Below are 23,752 nucleotides of genomic sequence, written 5' to 3'. Positions count from 1 at the left end.
CATGCTGCTCCTCTGTGACATATCAAAAATGGTAGCGCTACTTTCCACATGCATGACAATGACGTGTAACTCTACCTCAGCATGACTACTCTGGAGTTTGTGTGTCTCTAAATTGCCACATTCTCCATTCAACATTCAGTACTGGATAAAGATAAATTTCTTCAGTGAATATTTGGAAGAGTAGAGCCATTGTTTTCTGTCCCCTCCACCCATCACCCCCACAAACTCTCTTTAGCAATCATCATCACTTTCCCTCCCTCTCTCTAGCAAACGTTAACCATCTGGAACAACTATCTCAATCTTCTGGTAGTACGTTCATCTCACCATCCTATTCCCATCTCTGTAACACAGGCTAACTAGTGAACCCACCCACCCCTTCACGTTTTGTGACCTCTAGACAATTACAACAACTCATGGCTGGTCTGCCAGTTTCCAGCCCTTGGAAAATTGAGGTCATCCAAAACTCTGCAATCTGTGTCTCAACTCAAATCTTATATTGTTCAACTATCATCCTGTATACGGTGAACTACATTGGCTCTCAGTTAAGCAAAGCCACAGTTTTAAATTTCTCCTCCTTGTTTTCAAATCTCTCCATAGCAAATTTTGAGGGACAACACCTTATCTTCCTCCTGGGCACTCTACAGCCCGAAGGGCTTAACATTGAGTTCTCTAATATCAAATAACCTTCCCACCTATTCCCTGGCTCCCTTCTCAGCCCCATCTCCGCCCTTCCATTCGACTTACCACCTCCTCCCTTCCATTCCAGCTACCAACTTGATTCATCCTTCCCATTGACCAACCAGATTGTACCTAATACCGGTGTCCATCTATCACCACTATTCTGCTACCCTCCCACCCCCCAATCTATCTGCAGCTCCCCCTACCCCCACATCCAGCCCTGAAGAAGGGTAATACCCGAAACATTGGCTTCTCCTTCAGATGCTGCCTGGCTTGCTGTGTTTTTCCAGCCTCCTGTTTGGCTACCTCTCCATAGATTTACTCTCCAATACATTTTGGAAAGGTGGAAGTTTGGTCTTTGGTGGCTACTACAATTTCCTTTTCTAAGTAACTGCCTTTATCCCTCACTTGACTGGTGTCTAAGCCTGAACCCAAACCATTTTCAACCTTAGTATTGTATGTGACAATGGGTTTAATGTCTGATCCCTTATTCATCCATCACCTTTGCTTGTCTCTGCCACTACCTCAGCTCATTTGCTGCTGAAAAGTTCCTCTTTCCTTTGCTCCTTTCAAACTTAACAATGCATCCCTGGCTGGACTTTGACATTCTACCCTCTAGATCTCATCAAAACCTTTTCTGCCTATATCCTGATTTACACTGCTAAAACCTACCTCTTTGACTGGAGTGTAACTTATGTAGCTGAGTGTCAAGTATCATTTGATAATCACTTACATGTAGCATCTTGGGCAGTTTAACATGCTGAAGGTACAATGGAAGCACAAGTTGTAATTGTTGTCAATTTTCAGATAACTAATAGGAAATCTTAGCTGTGACTAAGAATAGAAAAATGTAACACAATAACAGTATTTCAATGCTTCTTGCAAGGTCAGAAACTCCACTCTAATTCGGACGGAAACTGAAAATTTATAGAAAATGAAGTTACAGGGAAACCGTTTATTTCAAAGCTTCATTCAACTGAGTTAAAGAAGATGCCAATTTCCTTTTTCAAGAATCTTGTACCTTTGATTTTTTTTACTATTTTTGTCGTAAACATGTGTAGAATACTTTTTTTAAAAGACAGGAGACTTACATGGGCTAAAAAAAAATACTGTGAAGCAATAACTTGAAGTTTTCCATTTGCATTAACACAGCTTCTTCTAAATTGGAAACGTAAACAAATAACTGAATTTCCAATTGGTTTGGTCTAGATTTCAATATATTGACAAATAGACTATTGAATGCAAGACTCATCAGGAGGTAACCTCTGTTGCAGATCATCTTTTTCTTTGTTAGTCTTTCCATTCCTATGAAACAGAAATAAGTCTTTTATATCATGAACTGAATTGAAAGCTCATGAATTAAATCCATGTTACTTGAATATATCTGTCAGCCATCTTATTTTTCTAACATAATCAGATAGAATGGAGACAAAGAACAAAGTACAAAGAAAATTACAGCACAGGAACAGGCCCTTCAGCCCTCCAAGCCTGCGCCGATCCAGATCCTCTATCTAAACCTGTCGCCTATTTTCCAAGGATCTGTATCCCTCTGCTCCCTGCCCATTCATGTATCTGTCTAGATACATCTTAAGTGACGCTATCATGCCCACCTTTACCACCTCCGCTGGCAATGCGTTCCAGGCACCCACCACCCTCTGCGTAAAGAAGACACCTACAATCAGTCTCCATATTCCACAAACTGCAGCCATGTTGTTCCAGCTGTACCAAAGAACTTTGCATTATTAGAAGTTATTCAAAATCATCTACATTTCGTTTCATTGGCCTTCTTAGTCTTCATCCACCTTGTGCACTTTCTGTGCTGCAATCACTGGTCATTTGACTTACGGCTATCCAATAAGTCTGGTTAATGTACAACAGTCTTCAATGTTATAGTCTGTTGCAACCAGAACTGGAATAGTTCTTCATGCTGGATGTAACTTCGTCTTCGGTATAATACGTATGCAGGACATCTTGAAAACTTGGAACCATTTCACTTTCACCTGCGTTAGATGCAAGCTTTCCAGACAAGACAGCACATGCTCTGTAATAGTTCTAAGAAACAATATACAAATCTTGAATTGAGTGTTAGCTTTTATTTGAATTTAAAAATGTGAACAATTATAGCATTTACAAGCAATGGAAATATTAAAGGCTGACAGAAAGCAATGCTTTAATGACTGGAATTATGTAGAAATTAAAAGAGACCATTGTTTAATTCAAATTGATTGAAAGCTCCTCTTCAAATCAGCATCATAATTTTGGGTAAGATTTATTTGAATTAGATACAGACATGAAAACAAATTCCATAAATTTACATATAAATAAATATTGTAAAATCTAGTTATTCCAATAAATAAAGACATATAATAAACATATGTTCCAGATTTCACAAATCTGACATAAAATTATAAAGGAAATGGAAAGATGAAATGATCAATGAAGTTACAATATTTTTGAGGCATGCATTGCTTTTAAATTAATCATAAAAACATCAATATTTGCTCTATGGAGATACTTTAAAATTCCTCCACAGAGATTTACCACTTCAATAATTCCATTTGTAGTCAGCTGCAAAAAAAACTAGGTCAAACTTGAAAAATCAGAAATTTCTTGAAACGATGAATATAGTATTGGATTGTCATTTTATGAAATAGATATTTTATAATAAACATAACGAATAAACAAGGTCTATGAAATGTGATCCAAAGGCACGAAATGTTTGAGTGCTAACTGAAACAGGTTCGCACAAATCAATGTTTTCCAAATGAATAAACATATAGTCACTCATTTGTACAGAATGTAAATATTACTGAGAAAAGAGACACGTTGCTGAAGCTTTTTGTCTTGCATTTATCAGAACCAACACAGGAATGTCAAATTTAAAATAATCACAACAACATATATTGCAGGACAAAAGGGTGCTGATTAGTTGGCAACTTATACTTTGATTGGCTGAGATATTGCCACAGAGAAAATAACAGGAAACTATAAGCTTCGCAAACTCATGGTAATCAAAAAAATTCAAGGCTTGAACATATTCCTTTTACTAGCAGAGAACATGTCAATGCAAATGAATGCATTTCTCTTCTAGTCAGCATAAATGAGCCATGTTGTAAAGTTGACTGATTATTTTAAATGGTTGTTAGCGTTAGTTATTAGCATACTCAGACTTCAACAAGCACTACCCCATTATGAAAACTTTGTGAAAAGGCCTAAAACCACTACTTTTTGATCTGAGAAGTGCTTGGTCTAGCATAAAATTGCAAAATCTTAACAAAAGGTTAAATAAACTATTCTGTGCTGCTACTATGCGGTGGCTACTAAAGTAGCATTTTCAGGGTACTTCCAACAGCCCAAAACGACATTCTGCCTGTTACACAAATGAGCAATGCCATATAGGAATTTAGGCACTGGTATGATGCCAGGCATGTAAACTGTACATTCCAATGTTTGGCTGATGAAATCGAACATCACGTTCCTTCAGTTGTTCACAAAAAGTAGGATATAGACCATTCCCAGCTGGCACTTGTAAAAGCTGAACCAAAATACCTATTATTAGACGTGATTTCATGTTTGGGCAGCATCTGCTGAATAATCCTGATTGTACTAACAGCTACACTAATAAAAACTTCAGATAACCGGTTCAACTCGTAAGGTGGCTTATATTTTGAATTATCAGAGAGATTGGGAGCCTACAGCTCTCATTGGCTGAGGCATTACCATGAAGAAAGCAATCTGAGCTGACCTATCAAATAATCAGCAGTCTTTTCTCTTGCAGTATAAATTGTTGTGAATGTTTGAAATTTGGCATTCTTGTTTTGGTCCCAATGTAAAAGTAGTAGTTTTGGCAGCATGTCTTTTTTCAGTTTTAATTAACATATAGAGGTCACATATACAAATAACAGTCATTATCAAGGACAAAAGTATTCCAATATTTAATTGCTGAAGGCAGTGTTTGTCCAATTCATTCGAAATGAAATAGTGTTGACTCAACTTGTAATTATTTACATAATAGATTCAGCTAAAACAAGCATAGATATTGGCAAAATTTAAATAAAAGGGATCATTAAGTGCTAAAATTGTTATCACAGCGAAAATGCAAATCTACAAAGCAGAAAATACTGTATTCTCATATGCCAAAAAAAGGTTGTGTCAGTTCAACAATTACTAGAGTGCAAAAGTTGTTACATTTGTAAATTTTCTTCTGGTTTGATTAAATTCCTTTTAACAAGCTGAAGCAGATCCAGGACCCACTGGTCAATTAGATACATGCACCGAAATGCAATTATTAAAATATATCAAGTTTATTCATCCACAAAAGTTTGGTCTTTAAGTGCAGAAATGAATCAAAAAGTAATAGGGATTACTTTTCACCATAACAGCTTGCACTCCCTACTTATTTATTAGGTTCATCTCTCATTTTCATGAACCATTTTCTCACTTAATACAATAAAAGCTGTTCTTGATTCCAGGCAATTAAGGACAATTCCTTAAGCCTATATTACCTTGTCTCAGTCACTTCGAATTTTCATATGATTTCATAAAGGTGCATTCCACCACAGATATAGAGAGCACAAAGGTCTATAGCTCACAAAATGTCTCTTTCCAGTACTTTTAGATTCCACAAAATTCTCTTAAACCTTCAATGAATATTTTACTCCTCTCTCCCTCTTTCTACATTTACAGAAGGCGCTAATCCCAGCTCATACAATGAGATATACGGTGTGAAAAGGTAAGGAAGCAAGTCAGAAGATCCTCAGCCAGTATGAGGATTGAACTTGCACTGCCTCTGCAATAAACTCAAGCCATCTAGCCAACTGACCTGGATTTTAAATTATAGTAGTGCTAAAATTGTTAAATTTCAAATCCAAATTTTATAAACGATTTTCCTTCCATTTTAAAAAACTACGACAGTGACTATAATCTCATTAGCAGCCTGATACCAAAATATGCTTCTTAAAACAAATATGGTTCAATACTGCAGCATGTTACATGTATAATAGTACAGTTAAATTAATTATATTTTCTTATGGAAAATTAATGTGCATGTTATGCAATTCATGCAAATATTAATGATTATGCACAAATGGTTCAGGTAGGATCTTGTCACTTCCCTTTCCACCAACAGAATCTGATACAGCCATTTCTGAACAACAACAAACCTAGAATAAGACTTGACCATCTTTGATCACTGCTGAGGGATTCAGTGAAAACTGGAGTGGTCCTGGCAGTTTGAAATCAGGTTAACATACCACCTAAAGGGTAACAACTGAGGAGTAAACATTCTTAAAACTTTGCATAGGGGATAAGGGCATTGTTAATTTGGCCAGCATTTAGTGATATAGCCATATTGTTCCAAGTCCATATCTTGCGGAGTCTGGAGGGGAACTTGCAGGTGGTACTCCCACATATCTGCTGCTTTTTTCTTGCTTGGTGGTACAGATCACAGGTTTGGGAAACACGCTCAAAAGAGCCTGGATGAGTTACTGCAGTTCATCTTGCATACAGTCCACTGCACATTGGTGGAAAAGGAGGTGAACATTGAAAATGATGGATGAGGTACAATCAAGCAGGCTGCTTTGTCCTGGATGATGTTGAGCTTCTTAAGTGTTGTTAGTGCAACAACTGTCCTGCCAAATGGAGAGTATTCCATCAGTCCCTTGAATTGTTCCTTGTAGATGATGGACAGGCATGGAACAATCCAATAAACAGCCCAACATGGAAGTGAAGTTCAGTCTCCTTGAATTTTGGGGAAACAAAATTCCAAAGGGCTATAGAAAGTGCCTCAACTTGTCTTGACTTCCAAAAAGCTTAAAAGGCTGTACAGAATCGCAGTAGTTAAGCTTAAACTAGTGGGGAATTTGGAACAAAGTGTAAGCAATATTTAAACGGCTTTTGGGACAATATATTGGGGTGAGTGCAAATATCGAGCTGGGTGCCCAGAGATTCTCATTTTGAACTGAGGTTAATGACTTGAGTTCATAAACACACGGCAAATATCTCAAATTTGCATCCAGACCAAATGGAGGCAGGCAATAGGATCAGGGGTGGAACGAGCCTTAATAGAAATATCCAGAGCTAAGTGATTCCATACCAGTGAGTTACATCTGAGCTCTGCAGTCACATTCAGTCAAAACTGGATAATTAAGCAGTTAACCAGAAGGTTAACTATCCCAATACTTAATATTGGAAAGACCAGCATATCCCCCAAAATAGCAGACAAGACTAAAGCATTTTCAACTATCTCAAGTCAGAAGTGCTAAGTGGATATTAAGCATCTTGGCGTCCTTCTAATGCCCTCATCATAAGTCTGTTGGAATCATTCTAATCAATAGTGAAGACAGTTATCTAAGATTACAAAGAGATCTTGATCAATTGTGTCAATGGGCTGATGAGTGGCAGATGGAGTTTAATTTGGATAAATGTGAGGTGTTGCATTTTGGTAATAAAACAAGGACTGAATTTATTCAATTAATGATCGGGCCCTGGTTAGTGTTGTAGAACAAAGAGAAGTAGGGGTTCTGGTACGTAATTCTTTGAAATTTGCATCACAGGTAGATAGGATAGTTAAGAAAGCATTTAGCATGCTTGCCTTCATTGCTCAGACCTTTCAGTATAGGAGTTGGAATGTCATGTTGAGGTTGTACAGGACGTTGGTGAGGCCTCTTCTGAAGTACTGTGTGCACTTCTGATCACCCTGTGATAGGAAGAATGTTATTAAATTGGTGAGGGCTCAGAAAAGATTTATCAGGATGTTGCCAGGAATGGAGGGTTTGAGATTTTAGAAGAGACTGGAAAGGCTGGGACTTTTTTCCTTGGAGCATAGGAGGTTGAGAGGTGAGCCTTTTGAAGTTTATAAAATCATGAGGAGCATAGATAAGGTGAATGACAACAGTCTTTCCCTAGGGTGGGGGAGTTCAAAAGGGGCATATTTTTAAGGTGAGAGGAGAAAGATTTAAAAAAGCACATGAGGGGGAACTTTTCTTCTAAACACAGGGTGGTTCTTGTATGGAATGAACTGTCAGATAAAATGGTAGATGCAGGTACAGTTACAATGTTTAAAAGACATTTGGATATGTTCACGAATAGGAAAGGTTTGGAGGAATATGGGCTAAGTGCAGGCAGGTGGGACTGGTTTAGTTTGGGAACACAGTCGGCGTAGACTAATTGGACTGAAGGGTCTGTTTCCATGTTGCATGACTGTATGATTTATTATCAAGAAGCTGCTGAAGGCACTGAATACACCAAAGACTGTGAGCTCCAATAACACAGTGAGAATAATACTCAAGGCTTGTGCTCCAGAGCTACCCTAACCTTAAGCCAGACTGTGGAAAATTTCTATTTCAGACATGCCTGAACAAAAGTTATATCAAGCAACACTTGTACATGCATAAAATGTTTGCCTTTAATCACTTAAGTCAATTACAATTAAAGGTGAAGAATTACACAGAATGCGTAGCTTTTTGGCTCAATAGATCCATGCCATTGTTTATGTTGTACAATGGCTTTCTATTTCATTCTCCCTTGTGTGTTTATTTAACTTTTCCTAAAATGTATCTGATTATTTGCTTCAACTACTCCTTGTGGTATCCTAATTCCATATTTGCACGCCTCTCTGGGGGTGGGTGGGTGGGGGGCGGGGTGTGGTTTCCTCAATTCCCTATTGAACTTATTAATGGACATTTTACTTCTACACCTCTTGTTTTGGATTGTCGTACATTCCCCAGCACAAATGGAAATATCTCCTCAACATCTATCATATCAAGCACTTGCATAATCATTAAGACCTTTATCAGGTCACCCCTCAGCCTTCCCTTTACTGGGGAAAAAAAAAATCCAGCTTATTGAATCTTTCAGAAAAGGCAGTACCTCTCAGCTCTGATGTCACTCTTGTGAATGCTTTAATACCAACCCCATTGTCTGCATCCTTTTAATACAGGAATCAGAACTCGGCACATAACTCCCCAGTGCTGCCTATACAGCATTTGATGTAAGTTTAATACAATATCTTTTCTTAACAATTCTACTCATCTCAATGAACCCAGGTGATTTTTTTTTTTTTTTTAGCTTTTATGGCCTTATTAATCCTACTGGATATTGTTGACTTCTGCAGTGTGCATCTTTACCCATAATTCCCTTTGTTTCTCTATTGCACTTAGACTTCCCAGACCTCCTTATTCTTCCTATCAAAATGCACCATCTCTCACAGATGTATATTGAAATGCATTTTCCACTTTCACACCTATTCTACAAGTTTAATTACATGTTCTATTTTGCATTTTTCATTAAACAAACCATACTCCTCTGTACATAGTCAAAACATAGTTGATTATGGACAAAAAAGAACTTATTCAAAAGGATATCTGGACAAAGAACATTGTTTAGTTCATAACCCAATGTGCGCCCATACGTCCTCAAAAGTATCCAGTCCTCTCTTCAACAATCTCAGGTATTTGACCTAACTACACTGTCCTGCAATTCACACCAGTTTAGTTTGTTAATCAGCCCTAGTAGAAAGAACTTCCTGGTGTCACTTCTTAGTTTCATATTGTTCTGCATAACAGGACTGATTCCACTAAATAAAAGTTTTAATGAGCTGTGTACAGGCACGGATTTGCTAAGTTCCTTTATGAAAGCAGCTTCCCTTTGTCTTCTTTCTGGTGTACCCTTACAGTGCTATTATAATTTAACTTGAAGTGGTGTTTTAATTCTTGCACAGCATTTCTAACTTATTCAGGTCACTTTTTTCATATGTGTTCATGAGATGAGAATGCTGCTGGCTAGGATGGAATTTATTGCCCTTACCATTTGTCCTGGAGAAGGTGGTGGTAAGCTGCCTTCTTGACGTGCCTTCCATGTGACTGAAAATCTATCCAGCTCTTTCTAATCAACCAACTTTTTCCATTTAACTACTAACTCCATCCCCTAACTGTTTTGAGATGCTTTCCCACTACTGAACTTAAACTGACTGGCGTGTGATTGTTGGGCTTATCCTTACAACCTTTTTTGAACAAGGGTGCGATATTTGCAATTCTCCAGTCTTTTGGCACATCTCCAGTGTCTAGGGAAGACTGAAAGATTATAGACAGATTTCCTGCAATTTCTGCTCCTACTTCCTGCAATATCCTTGAATGCATCTCATCTGGTTCCAATGATTTGTCAACCTTAAGTACCAACAGCCTAACCAACACTTTTTCCTTATCAGCTTTGAATATTTATTGTGACTGAATTTCTTCCTGTCACCATGGCTTAGATAGCATGTACCTCCTTGGTATTGACTGATGCAAAATATTCATTTACTACCCCATGCCCTCAGTATGAATACCTTTTTGGTCCTTAATCGGCCATGCCTCTCCTTTTCTCACCGTTTTACTGTTTATATGTCCATAGAGACTTCTTCAGAACTGAAGAAGATTCATAATGGACTCAAAACATTACCTCTGTTTCTCTCTCCACAGATGCGGCCAGACCTGCTGAGTTTCTCCAGCACTTTGATTTTATTACTACATTTTAGGTTTTACTTAATAATTTTCTATCTAGCTCCCTAAATTATGATTGTAAGACCATGTTCACATTCTACGTACATCATTGGCACCAACACAGATCATAATCTCTGTTTGTTTGCTATCCTCTCCCCGAAAAGAACATCCTTCAGCTGCAATGTGACATCCTTGACGCTGGAACCAAGGAGGTGACATTTCACGCTGGAGATATTTTGATGGTTACAGAAACGCTTGTCTGTTACCATAATGAATCCTCTATTGTTGTTGTTCCTCATTTTTTCTTCCTCCCTTCCTGTACAGCAAAGCCACTCATGGTGCCACAGGTGTAGCTCACACTGCACTCCCTTGAGAAACCAACACTGTCATCAGCTTCCAAAGCAGAAAACCAACTTGTGAGCAGGACCCCAGGGGACTCCTTAATCACTAACCTGTTTGTTTTGGACTAGCCGACAGTCACCCATTCCCTTTCTGGCCCCAGACCCTTAAGGAGCAGTGTTATTCCTTCTCTGAAAATATCCATGAAAGTCAATCTTGTGGATCCACCACGGTGATTCCAGCCAGCAATGAATCTCCACAACCCAGAGCTCAGTTTCTGCAGCTGGCAAGGCTTCTTAAACATGTTGCTATCTAAGATACTGGTATGGTTCAATACTTCCCACATATTACAGGCCACACATTCCACTTGTTTGAACTGAAGTGCCATATCTTATGTTTGTTTCCCTTATATTAACTTTATTCTGCATTGGATTACTTATATTATTTTACTATATTAGCCCGATATTGGCCCTGACTTTCCCTACTTCTGGCATTTCTCAGTTAAATCCAAACAAAGTATGTTTTTCCAATTAACAATTTAATTCCAATTCAAATTTAAAGACAGATCATAATAGAAAGTTATTACTAATCAATGAATTTGCTGAGAAAAAATGTGGGAAACAAATGCACATCCTCTTTGTTGTTCAAAGTTACCACTCAACACACTTTCCTTCTTGCAATAAAGCTTACTTAAAGCATCTCTGTCATCCTCTGCACTGCATTCCTACATTGAATGATATTCCCAGGTAAACACCGAAAGAACTGCAGATGCTGTAAATCAGGATCAAAAACATAAGTTGCTGAAAAAGCTCAGCAGGTCTGGCAGCACCTGTGTAGAAAAAAATCAGTGTTAACCTTTCGGGTCCGGTAATCCTTCCTCAGTTCTGACGAAAGGTCACCAGATCCGAAACAATAATTCTGACTTTTTTCTTCACAGATGCTGCCAGACCTGCTGAGCTTTTTTAGCAACTTATGTTTTTGATCCTGATAATCCCAGGTATGCTCACTCAGCCTCTGTCTCCTTCAGGCCAAGTCTCCCTCATGCTTACTGATTGAGCATTCCAATTGACCCAAAGCATAAATACTTCCTCATAAATGGCATTATTCTTCTTTGAGTGAATGTTTCTTTTGGAAACTGGGAAATTTGTCAACACGTTCAGGAATTCTCAGAGTGAAGTATGAAAATCACCACACTGTAGGTGTAGGAAAATTTAAATATCCACACAGAGATAGTAAGGACTGCCAACGCTGGAGTCTGAGATAACAAGGTGTGGAGCTGGAGGTGCACAACAGGCCAAGCAGCATCAGAGGAGCAGGAAAGCTGATGTTTCGGGTCAGGACCCTTCTTCAGAAACGGGGGAGGGAGAAGGGGGCTCTAAAATAAAGAGAGAAGAGGAGGGGTGGGGCTGGGAAGGTAGGTGGGATGGTGATAGATGGGTGCAGGTAGGCAGTGGTGGGGGTTTGTCAGTGAGGTGGAAGGAGCAGATAGGTGGGAGAGAAGACAGACAGGTCAAGGAGGCGGGGATGAGGGGGAGGGTTGGTCACAGTTCTGTTTCATTTCATTAGGTTCAAAATCAGTCTTTAAAACATACAGAAAACAAAAACTGGAGTTGTTAGAAGTGAAATGATCACTCTTTGTTTATTTCAAATGTTCCTATACATATATTTGCATTGTTGCTTGGTGACATTTGGATTGTGAATCACAAACTAATTCTTTGACTTTATTAGTTTCTATAGTGTAGGAACAGAAAGATACTCTATGATCATGTGCTACCAGTGAATAAGCTATGCAAGAAAGAGTATGCATTGGAGTTAGGACTTTAGTCCTGAATTTCTGACCTGTACTTTCAGTGGGCAGAGTACCTGCTGGGAGCACAGAATTTACTCTATGGTGAGTGCACAACACCAACCTTAATAATTATTTGTAAAATAGCTAATATAGCTCAAGCCAATGTAGAACTAAATTATACAAATAATACAGCTCACAAATAATATAAGATCAAAATAAATTGCAGTCACTGATATGAAATGTGCAAAGTTTTCTGACTGCTTGTAGCCTTGGAAAGGTCGTTAAAATTGATCATTAACACACTAGGAAACAAATAAACTCTCATAGTTTCTCTGATTGTGTGTCCCCTTCCTTTTCTTTGAAAGTGTATATGTTTTTGTCGATCCAGTGCAGCTCAGTCCACTAATTCCCTTCTACTGAATTAATTGTTGCTGTAATTTTTCACTTTCCTCTTTTAATTCAAAGAACTGAATATTGTATCAATATGCATTATACTTTACAGCTACACCTTAAGTTTCCATCCCTTGAAGGTTACTTGAAACCAATAGGTGAACTGGGACAATTTGATCCATTGCTCAGTGATCATGTGATTATGCAAGAGAATTCAGAGCCCCAATTATTAATTTTAAATTTTAAATTTAGAGTGAACAAACAGCTTTCAACAGCCAACTATCGACAAACCCACAAAAGCACCTTAATCATCCCAGGCAAAATAATTTAATTAAATTGCTATTCTGAGATTGGAGTCACAAATAAGTTAAGCATTACATCAACTGAGTGATCGTACAAAACAAATTCACCGACTGACTGTGGAAAATAAAACTGATGGAGAATATTTCATCACTGTCACAGTTATGAAGTGATTACAACACAGACCTACCTGGAAATCCTGATCATCAATTGCAAACCTCTCTCTCAAATTTCGGAACACCATGGGGCAGTACTCCTTAAACTTAAAGTGACTTGGCATATTCTCCCTGGTAAATAAATGAAATCTCTTAGATAATGTCTGCATTAATAAAGGTCAAGCCAACTAGTTATGAAGGGAACAGAATTGTCTATTACTGAAATAAAAAGAGACAGATGCATTTTGTTTATTAAAAAAATAAACTTTTGACACCACACACAGAAGTCAAGATAAAGTGCAGGTATATTGGGGGTAAATAATGAAGGAAGGGGATACTAATCTTAATTCTGCCTATATTGTAAAGTGAGCTTTCAGTATTGTGCTTTACATTATTATTATTCATAGACTTTAGAAATTAGAATTATGGTAACTGAACACCTTGATTTTTCATTTGAAATTTTCAGTTGAACGAAGAACAAATAAATCTGTAAAGGGTTGATCGTACCTGACAAATCCGGTTGAAATCTTTGAAGAGGAATCTAAAGTAGTGAACAGGGTAATGTCTGTTGTCATGAATATGGACTGTAGAAAGTATTCTCTCATAAAAGACTGTTAGCTAAATTTGAAGCCCATGGAATTATTGGTAAATTGTTGATCTGTGTAGCAAGTTGGGTAAGTGACAGTGAGCAGAGAATAGGGATAAAGGGCAATGACTCTAATTGGCAGAATGTGAATAGCGAAGTCCCACAAGGAAATACATTGGGGCCTTAACTGTTTTTTGTATTGAATAATGACTTGGATGAGGGATACAGAGTCACATACCCAAATTTACAGATGTTACAAAGACAGGATGCAAGGTAGGCTCTGTAGTTGAAAATGGAACATTAAATCTGTCAATATCTTTTCACAATGAATGGGCAAAAATATAACAAATGGATTTTAACGTAGGCAAATGAGATTATCCACTTTCAACCTAAAATGGATAGGAAATGGTACTTTTTGAATGGCAAAAAGCTAGAAACTAGTAGGAGTCCAGAGACATAGGGTCCAGGTATTTAGATGATTAAATGAACACTTCCAGACAATAATAAATAAGCTAATTGAATGCTGGTCAGGAGTACTGTGAACAGTTCTGTGCACCACATATTCGGAAGGATGTATTGGCTTTGTAATGAGTACAATGTAGATATATCATAATGATAGCTTGACTTCAAGGTTTAAATTAAGAGAGAATACACAAAGTAGGGTTGAATTCCTTGGAATTTGGAAAGTCAAGGATTGATTTGATTGAAGTTTCCAACTATTAAACAGATAGCTTCTTTGTATCCTATTTCCACGTATCCAAGTCAAAGACTATAAGGATGAGATAACACAGTGTGGAGCTGGAGGAACACAGCAGGCCAGGCAGCATCAGAGGAGCAGGAAAGTTGACGTTTTGGGTCAGGACCCTCCTTCAGAAATGCTGCTCCTCTGATGCTGCCTGGCCTGTGTTCCTCCAGCTCCACACTGTGTTGTCTCTGGCTCCAGCATCTGCAGATCTTATTATCTCCAAAGGACTACAGGATATTATACAAAAATTACAGCCTGACATTTCAGGAGTCAAGTGAGGAAATAGTTCAATACATGGTACAAGTTTGAACATGCTTTCACAAAACACAATTGATAACAGACCAATTTAAAATCTGACATGGTACATTTTTGGTGTTCTTTTGAAAAAGGGAAATGAGCAAAGGTGGGTATTTGGGGAAAAGCAAGGATGAAAGGTTATAATAGTAGAGTCAAAATTCAAGTGTTTCTTAGTTTTGATGTAAGTGCTACAGTTATTTCTTCCTGGCACGATTGAATGCTTTAACAAGGTTGGTTTTGGGAACATCAGTTCAGCAGTTATGACATCCTGTGTGTAAGCATATTATTCATTGCTACAGAAAGCAAGGAGATAAGGGAAACTGAAGGCCAGACAGGATAGTTGAGTCACCATGAAACCCAGCAGACCCAAGGCTGAAAACTGAGATAATAGGAGCCTACATGAAGTTGAAAATTATAGAAGAGGGTGTTGCAAACTCTTTTATTTGGAAAACTGAGAACTTTGCCCTTGCATATGCTAGAATAAAATCTTTTCTTCCTTGACTCTTTCAGACTCCAGAATGAGGTTAGGTTACAGATCGGTCATAATCTCGTCGAAATATAGAACAGGCTCCAAGGGTAAAATGGCTTAATGCTATACCTATGTTAAACAGCTTGAGGGCAAGTTGGAAAGTACATAAGTATTGTAGATTTGTTGGAACAAAGGTATTTTTCCACAGTACTGAATAAGAAGCCAGGTAATGCTACTGTACCACTGTGGTAGGAGGATGCAATTAGAGGATGGCAAGTTTACAAAGGCATCTCCATTATAAAATTATATGTAGGAAGTTGAATGGAAAAATTGACAGAAGTTTTACAGGGTTGAAAGTTTTTAAATATAGTGTAGATGCACATTTGATGGATTGTTTGATGCAGTGAATTAATAACACCCACACTTCTGGCTTTGGAACTTGAAAATATTCACAATGAATGCTCTTGTTTGAAGGCGAAAAATTGTATCTGTTTTGCAAGTACTATTAAGTTGAAGGTGTACCTGTTATAGAAGTCCTGGATGTTGAGTTCTTCTAATTTCTCCTTGCAACATACAAATGGTATTTTCTCCCAGTTTATCTCCTGTCCCACTCTTGTCAATTTCATGTTGGTTTTTCATTCTCTACCTGCTGTAACTTTCAGCTCCTTCAAATATCCGCTCCCTATGTCTGAACCTGCAACTATCTCCTTATTCCCTCTGATCTCTCTAAACTTCATATGGCATTGGAGGACCACACACCTACGTTCAAAAATTGTCATTTACTAAATGGCAATCTCACCTCTCACACCTTCCCAAAGCCCCTTGCAACCTTCCAGCTGTGCAGAAAATCTAGTCTTTTCTGCCTGTGATAGACATCTTTCACAGTCATAGCTTTGGAGCAAGGAAGACAATTTCAAGTCATCAAGAGACATCAATTGTTTTTTCTAGGGTTGCAGATACATAAATCTTCAAAGACAGGATGGTTAAAAAGGCATTTAGCATGTTTGCCTTCATTACTCAGTCCTTTGAGTATAGGAGTTGGAACGTAATGTTGAGGTTGTACAGGACATTGGTGAGGCCTTTTTCTGGAGTACTGTGTCCAGTTCTGGTCATCCAGTTAAAGGAAGGATATTATTAAGATGGAGAGAGTTCAGAAGAGATTTACCAGGATGTTGCTGAGTATGGAAGGTTTGAATTATAAGGAAAAGCTGGAGAGGCTGGGATTTTTTCCACTGGAGCGCAGGAGGTTGACATGTGACCTGATAGAGGTTTACAAAATAATGAGAGGTATTTTTGAGTTGATGGTAGTTGTCTTTTCCCTAAGATGGGGAATTTCAAGACGAGGGGGCACATTTTTAAGGTGAGAGGAGAGACATTTAAAAAAAGACATAAGAGACAAATTTTTTTTACACAGAGGGTTGTTCGCATGTGGAACGAACTTCCTGATAACGTGGTTGATGCAGGTACAATTACAATGTTTAAAAGACATTTGGATGGATAAGTGAATATAGAACATAGAACATAGAACATGGAACATTACAGCGCAGTACAGGCCCTTCAGCCCTCAATGTCGCGCCGACCTGTGAAACCAATCTGAAGCCCATCTAACCTACACTATTCCATTATCATCCATATATGTTTATCCAATGACCATTTAAATGCCCTTAAAGTTGGCGAGTCTACTACTGTTGCAGGCAGGGCATTCCACGCACTTACTACTCTCTGAGTAAAGAACCTACCTCTGACATCTGTCCTATATCTATCACCCCTCAATTTAAAGCTATGTCCCCTCATGCTAGCCATCACCATCCGAGGAAAAAGGCTCTCACTGTCCAGCCTATCTAATCCTCTGATCATCTTGTATGTCTCTATTAAGTCACCTCTTAACCTTCTTCTCTCTAACAAAAACAGCCTCAAGTCCCTCAGCCTTTCCTCATAAGACCTTCCCTCCATACCAGGCAACATCCTGGTAAATCTCCTCTGCACCCTTTCCAGTGCTTCCACATCCTTCCTATAACGCGGCGACCAGAACTGTACACAACACTCCAAGTGTGGCCGCACCAGAGTTTTGTACAGCTGCAACGTGACCTCATGGCTCCGAAACTCAATCCCTCTACCAATTAAACCTAACACACTGTACGCCTTCTTAACAACCCTATCAACCTGGGTGGCAACTTTCAGTGATCTATGCACATGGACACCGAGATCTCTCTGCTCATCCACACTACCAAGAATCTTACCATTAGCCCAGTACTCTGTATTCCTGTTACTCCTTCCAAAGTGAATCACCTCACACTTTTCCTCATTAAACTCCATTTGCCACCTCTCAGCCCAGCTCTGCAGCTTATCTATGTCCCTCTGTAACCTGCAACATCCTTCCTCACTATCCACAACTCCACCAACTTTGGTGTCATCCGCAAATTTACTAACCCATCCTTCTACGCCCTCATCCAGGTCATTTATAAAAATGACAAACAGCAGTGGCCCCAAAACAGATCCTTGCGGTACACCACTAGTAACTGAACTCCAGGATGAACATTTCCCATCAACCACCACCCTCTGTCTTCTTATAGGAATAGGAAAGGTTTGGGTGGAAAGAGGCCAGGAGTAGGCGGGTGAGGCTAGTTTAGCTTGGGATTATGTTTGGCATGGACTGGTTGGACTGGAGGGTCTGTTTCCGTGTTGTATGACTTTATGACTATTTCAGCAGCTGCTCATCTTACATAACAAATAATTAAAACCATCTAATGGATGTAGCTTACCCACCAAATTAACGTAACTGATCATTTGGGAGACAAAAGTCAGGAAGGAAGCTTCTGTGAAGTGTGATGTATAAATGCAAATTTTTTTCTTGCAGTTGAGTGACTCTCTCCTACCTACTTGAACAACTAAGACTTGGTTTATGATTTTGTCTCTGACAATGGAGTATTCCTTCTATTAATACAAAATTGAGAAAAAATTAGAAAAAATGGCATAAGTGAATCTGGGAATTAAAAGATTACATCTTATGCAGACACCAAGTACTGTAAAAGTACAGTATATCAAATGGGAATTCACAAGTAAAAACAGTCAAAATTGCATTCTGTGATTATTCCAATCATCCCATAAATGATTTGTTAAAAATTACAAGCAAATGAAATGCTTTCCTCTAAGTAAATTTGTGAATCATTGACTACCATAATACATGTTTAACCTATGACTACAGGTTTATGATTTCGGTAAATCATGAAATTTAAAAAAAAATTTATTCATGAGATGTGAGCATTGCTGGCTGACCAGCATTTACTACTCATCCCTAGTTGCCCTTGAGAAAATGGTAATGAGCTGCCTCCTTGAATCGCTGCAGTCCATGTGCTGTGAGTTGAGCCACAATTCCTTTAGGGAGGGAATTCCAGGATTTTGACCCAGTGATAGTGAAGGAACAGCAACATATTTCTAGGGTAGGATGGTGATCAGATTGGAGGGGAACTTGCAGATGATGGTGTTCCAATGTATCTGCCGCCCTTGCCCTTCTAGATGGAACTGGTCATAGGTTTGGAAGGTGCTATTTTAAGAACTTGTGGTGAATTTCTGCAGTGTATCTTGTAGATTGTACATACTCCTGCTTCTCACTGTTGGTGGTGGAGGGAGTGGATATTTGTGGATGTAGGCTGCTTTGTCCTGAATGGTGTCAAGCTTCTCGAGTGTTGTTGGGGCTGTAGCCAATCATGCAAGTGGGGACTATTCCATCACACTCAAGACTTGTGCCTTGTAGATGATGGACAGGCTTTGGGGAGTCAGGAGGTGTGTTATTCGCTGCAATATTCCCAGCCTCTGACCTGTTCTTATAGCCGCTCTGTTTATATGGTGGGTTCAATTGAGTTTCTGGTCAACAGTAACCCCAAGGATGTTGATAGTGGGGGATTCAGCCATTGTAACATCATTGAATGTCAAAGGGAAGTGGTTAGATTGTCTCTAATTGGAGATGGTCATTGCGTGGCATTTGTGTGGTGTGAATGCTACTTGCCACTTGTCAACCCAAGACTGGATACTGCCAAGATCTCGTTGCATTTGAACATGGATTGCTTCAGTATCTGAGGAATCGCAAATGGGGCTGAACATTGTTCGCTGATGGTTGCACATTGCTACTTCTGATCTTTTGATGGAGAGAAGGCCTAGGTCACTATCTTGAGGAACTCGTGCAGAGAAGTCCTGGAGCTGAGATGACTGACTTCCAAAATCAGTACCATGTACAGGAGGAGACATTTCCTCCTCTGAGGGAGAATTGCCCACATCGTTTTGTACATGAAACACTACTATGCAAAGGCTGTAAGTAAGAATCTGTGGCAAATCACAACACATTTCAGTGCATTTAATACAATTATTCTTCAACTTAATTAAAAATTATTTGAAGAATGCAAGGTAGTAAACTTACTTATTGAACAGGTGGTTATCCACTTTTATCTTGCTATAGGCTTTGAAGTCATCTGGCATCAACATAACTGGAATTTGGACATGACTTAACTCATTGATCTGCAAAACAAAATGAGAATTTGTTCTAGATAAATACCAATGATCTTATGATTAATATTTTCGACCTGTTACGTTCAGAGAAATTGTGATGGCTGCTCTGAAGGGTCACTGGACCCAACACATTAACTCTGTTTTCTCTCCACAGATGCTGCCAGGCCTGCTGAGCTTTTTCAGCAAGTTCTGGTTTTGTTTGTTTTTTTGTTTTGTGTGTCAGAACAACTTTTAATTGACTGAAAGACAACAGAAAAGAAAATTCAACTGAGACTTTGTTTAGAGCATCTATATTTTTAAAGTTTAATATCTCAAATGTTACTGCTGAGAAGCCAGACCCTAGGTGTTTGGTTTTCTTGAGTCTGTTTTCAGCAGAGCTGACCTCTAATCTGTCATTAATACCTAACATTAGCATCTACTTTAGACTTCCCTCTTTTGCCCATGACCATTCTGACTCCCTTCAACTTTTGTTCAATGTTACCTGTGATTACGAATCTCCCTTGGCCTCTAATCTTTCCCTGACATTCCCTTCTGCTCCACACTCTAGCCACTCTGAATTTTAAAAGATGTCTCTTTATTTCCACTTTGGATTTATTAGTAACTATCTTCTAATTTTTGTCCACTAGAAAATATCCTCTTCACATTACCTTGTTCATAATTTTAAAATCCTTAACCAAGTCTCCTTGAAGTCTTCTCTTATCCAAATAAAGCCCTTTTTAACAGCTGTACTCTTGCAGTTCATGTGTCATCTTTAAAACTGTTTTTATTTTGCATTTTCTATGTTTCCATGTCTTTCTTACAGTATGGAGACTAAAATGTGCACCTACGTGTGCCCTGACCATAGTCCTATAAAGTTTAACATAGAATTTTTTTAAAATATCATGTTGTCTTTGAAAACCGAAATATCTACAGGTTCTGCTTTGTCTTGTTATCTAAATCTTCAAAATGTTCTGATAAATTTATCATATACAATTTTCCTCTCATAAAACAAAGCTGACTTTGGCTAATTATATAATGATTTTCAAAGCAATTGGTTTCCTTTCAAGACTTTCCTGACAACTGGCATTCCTTTTGCTAATATTTTTCCTTTTTAGTAATTGTAGAAGCTCTTACTGGCTATTTTTATGCTTCTTGAGAGTTTACTCTCATATTCTATTTTCTCTCCATGATTTTTTAAATTAGCATAAGCTGGTTCTAAAAGTCTCAAATTTCAGGCTTGTGACTCTTCGTGGTGAGGAACAGGAGCCCAAACCTTGATGTGGACAATGTTGGCTACTCATTTTTACATTTCAGGTTTATTTGGAGCCATTCTCCCTTATTATCCTCTATTTTTAATAAATTTCCAACCTCTAGTCTGGCAGGATACTATTTGCCTATCCTTACTCCCTTTTACCATTTTAACTGTTTCCAAGTTCTTTTGTTCTTTGTAATATCTTTTGACTACCTCAGTTCATGTGCTAATCAATCTATTAATTTTCATGAATGATTGAATTACCTAATCTTACCCAACTTTTAAAAGTTAAACAGATTTCAAAGGCCTTCATATAAGAGTTCTAAGGAAGAGTCAATACTTAAAATATAAGTTAAAAATAGAAATTGCTGCAAAAGCTGAGCAGCTCTGGCAGCATCTGTGGAGAGAAATCAGAGGTAATGTTTTGGGTCGAGTGACCCTCCCTCAAAACCTCGGTTCTGACCTCAGAACCACTCAGCTTTTGCAGCAATTTCTGTTTTTAACTTATATTTTCAGCATCACAGTTCTTTCGATTTTAACTAAAATACAGTTTTCGTTTTCTCTTTAAAGTATGGATGAATTAGCGCATTTCTAAAATTGTGTTTATTTACTGTGTTTTAAGAGCATTCTAATCATTCAGTACAATGCGGCAAAGCACAGTATGAAATCTTAACATGACTTCATTAACTTATTGCCTGCTGTTCTGTTGATAAGATGTGTCTGTCTATCATTTTAAATTACTTTGCCACATTGTCATGACATTAAAGGCAACATTCATGACTGCTTACAGACTCTTTCACAATCTCCATAATCCAAGTCAATGCATATTTAATTATACTTTCTTTGCCCAATTTTCAAGTCAATGTTACAGTTTCCTTACATAACCACATTGCACTTTAAAAGTGATTCATTTTTCAAGGTTCTCTCTTTGAATTTCTTAAAGGCCACAAATAACTTTTCTCCCTTCCTATACATCTTATTCACCCTCTCAATATAGACTACAGTGACAAATACTAAATTCAAATTGATCAAGGAGTGCAAAATCATCAAACAATTATCCTTCTCTGTTTCTCGATCAGAAAGTATAGCCAAAATCTCTGTGTCATCATGGGCTGTCAATTGGTACAGGCTTCTCATATTTAAATAGGAAGGCAGTAGAGATAGTAAGATAAAAATTTGTTAAAATAATTAAAAACAGATTAGAATTCCACTACTTTACTGTACAAATCAGACTGATAATGTGGACAGAAAATGTCAAGCATTTTGCCAAGTAACAGAAACAAAACAGTTCCAATACATATACTCATCATGTTGTAAACAGAAATGAGAAATGGTTCAACAATTTGTCATTCACCATCTTAAACACATCAATTCACCATTTATGTGCAATATGACTCTGAAAAAAATTGAAATATTTTGTCTTTCTACCCAAAGTAAACTAATTTAGCTAAAGATGATGTTCATTTTGCTCAAATCATTTAGCATTATCCTTTTCCAAGACCACATTTAATTTTAAGAATAGATAGCCAATAGGTACCTTGTTCTTTCTCTAATTGCCTTAAAAACAATTTTGAGCTACCATCAGTAAATAAACCTCTACTTGCCTGTAACAGAACACAATAATGAGGAGTCCTTAACGTTAAAATACCCAAATAAAAACTACAGGAATAGATACGAAGGCACAGAAGAAGAATTTAGGCTGGATGACCAAAAAGCTGCAGGAAAAGATAAAAGCTGAAAAACTTTTTAAAAAATGATAGGACTGACAATCCCCAAGGCAGATCCAGACATTTGAAATAACTGTGAGCATTTATAGGATAGTACATAAAAGGGTTGGTTTTGGGATGAGAACTTAGGCCCAAGAGGGTTGCAGAGAAAACATGGAATGGGAGGGAAGAAAATAATACAGATTTTAATTTTAATACAATGGAGCAACAGTGTAGGTTGACATAGGCAAGAACATTGGTATGAGCATGACTTCATGCCAATAGGATTTAAATTAGCTTTTGGAAGGATGGATCAGAATTGTCTGATAAAGAGGACATGACAGAAATCTTATCACTGAGATGAGAACATAGAGAAGCATCTCAATGCCCTGGGAGCTGAGAAAAGGCAGGTAATGATGCCAAGAGAAATGTAAGTTGCTTTGGTGCAGGTATGTTCAATTCAATGCACAGATCTGCATTCATTAAGGTTTTACACAGTTTGGTTCAGCTTCAGTGGTTGAGATGAAGGAATGGAGAGGCAAAGAAGGAATGGGGTTTGTAACAGGAAACTACATCTTTGATCTTCCTGATGTGACACCAACTGCGGATCAGCAATTAGCACTCTGCTCTTGTTCTGACAATAGGATAACACTCGAGTGGATTTAATCAAAATGTCACAAGAAAAATCCAACATTAATCCTAACTGTCCGAAAAGGATTTAGAGCACCATCATAAATTAATCCTGCAACTGTTGCAAACACAACTTCAAAGACTGTAAATTAAGGGCTAATGCTCCCTTGGCTTCATCATTACAGATTTTAGAAGCTTTAAAAGGTATAGCATGTAATTGTAGAACAAAGAAGGAACAAAATAAAAAGAGATGAGGTAGAACACAATCTTAAATGAATGAGGGTTTCAGAAACATTGAAGAATTAGACAGGAAAAAAGGGATTAACTCCAAAGGATGTGAGCACTGACATGCTCTGGCAGTCCAGGAAGTTCATAAACAGTGGGATTTGGAGATTTTGGTTATGCCAGGTGAGATGGTTTTAATTATTGAAAAAACAAAATGAAAAGTAAGCCAG

The 23,752-nt window shown here is 38.0% G+C and overlaps 1 protein-coding gene across 5 annotated transcripts in view; it reads right to left on the bottom strand.

The window, feature by feature from the left end:
* The window catches only part of pip4k2aa (phosphatidylinositol-5-phosphate 4-kinase, type II, alpha a), a 266,770-nt gene that overhangs the window by 85,357 nt on the left and 157,661 nt on the right, over positions 1-23,752 (bottom strand). For 4 of the 5 annotated variants that reach the window (XM_048609441.1, XM_048609437.1, XM_048609448.1 and 1 more), the window contains 2 exons: positions 19,642-19,739; positions 13,166-13,262 (listed from right to left, as the gene is read on the bottom strand). In XM_048609441.1, the coding sequence (XP_048465398.1) occupies positions 13,166-13,262; positions 19,642-19,739 (195 nt within the window). Of the gene's footprint in view, positions 1-13,165; positions 13,263-19,641; positions 19,740-22,565; positions 22,646-23,752 lie in introns of those variants that run through there. The other variant, XM_048609465.1, reaches the window with a different exon arrangement.

The sequence above is a fragment of the Rhincodon typus genome, chromosome 2 (assembly GCF_021869965.1).
Source record: "Rhincodon typus isolate 14 chromosome 2, sRhiTyp1.1, whole genome shotgun sequence".
In the NCBI taxonomy this organism is placed as follows: Eukaryota; Metazoa; Chordata; class Chondrichthyes; order Orectolobiformes; family Rhincodontidae; genus Rhincodon; species Rhincodon typus.
The sequence above is the reverse complement of the archived record's forward strand: the minus strand, read 5'-3'. Positions and strand labels throughout refer to the sequence as shown.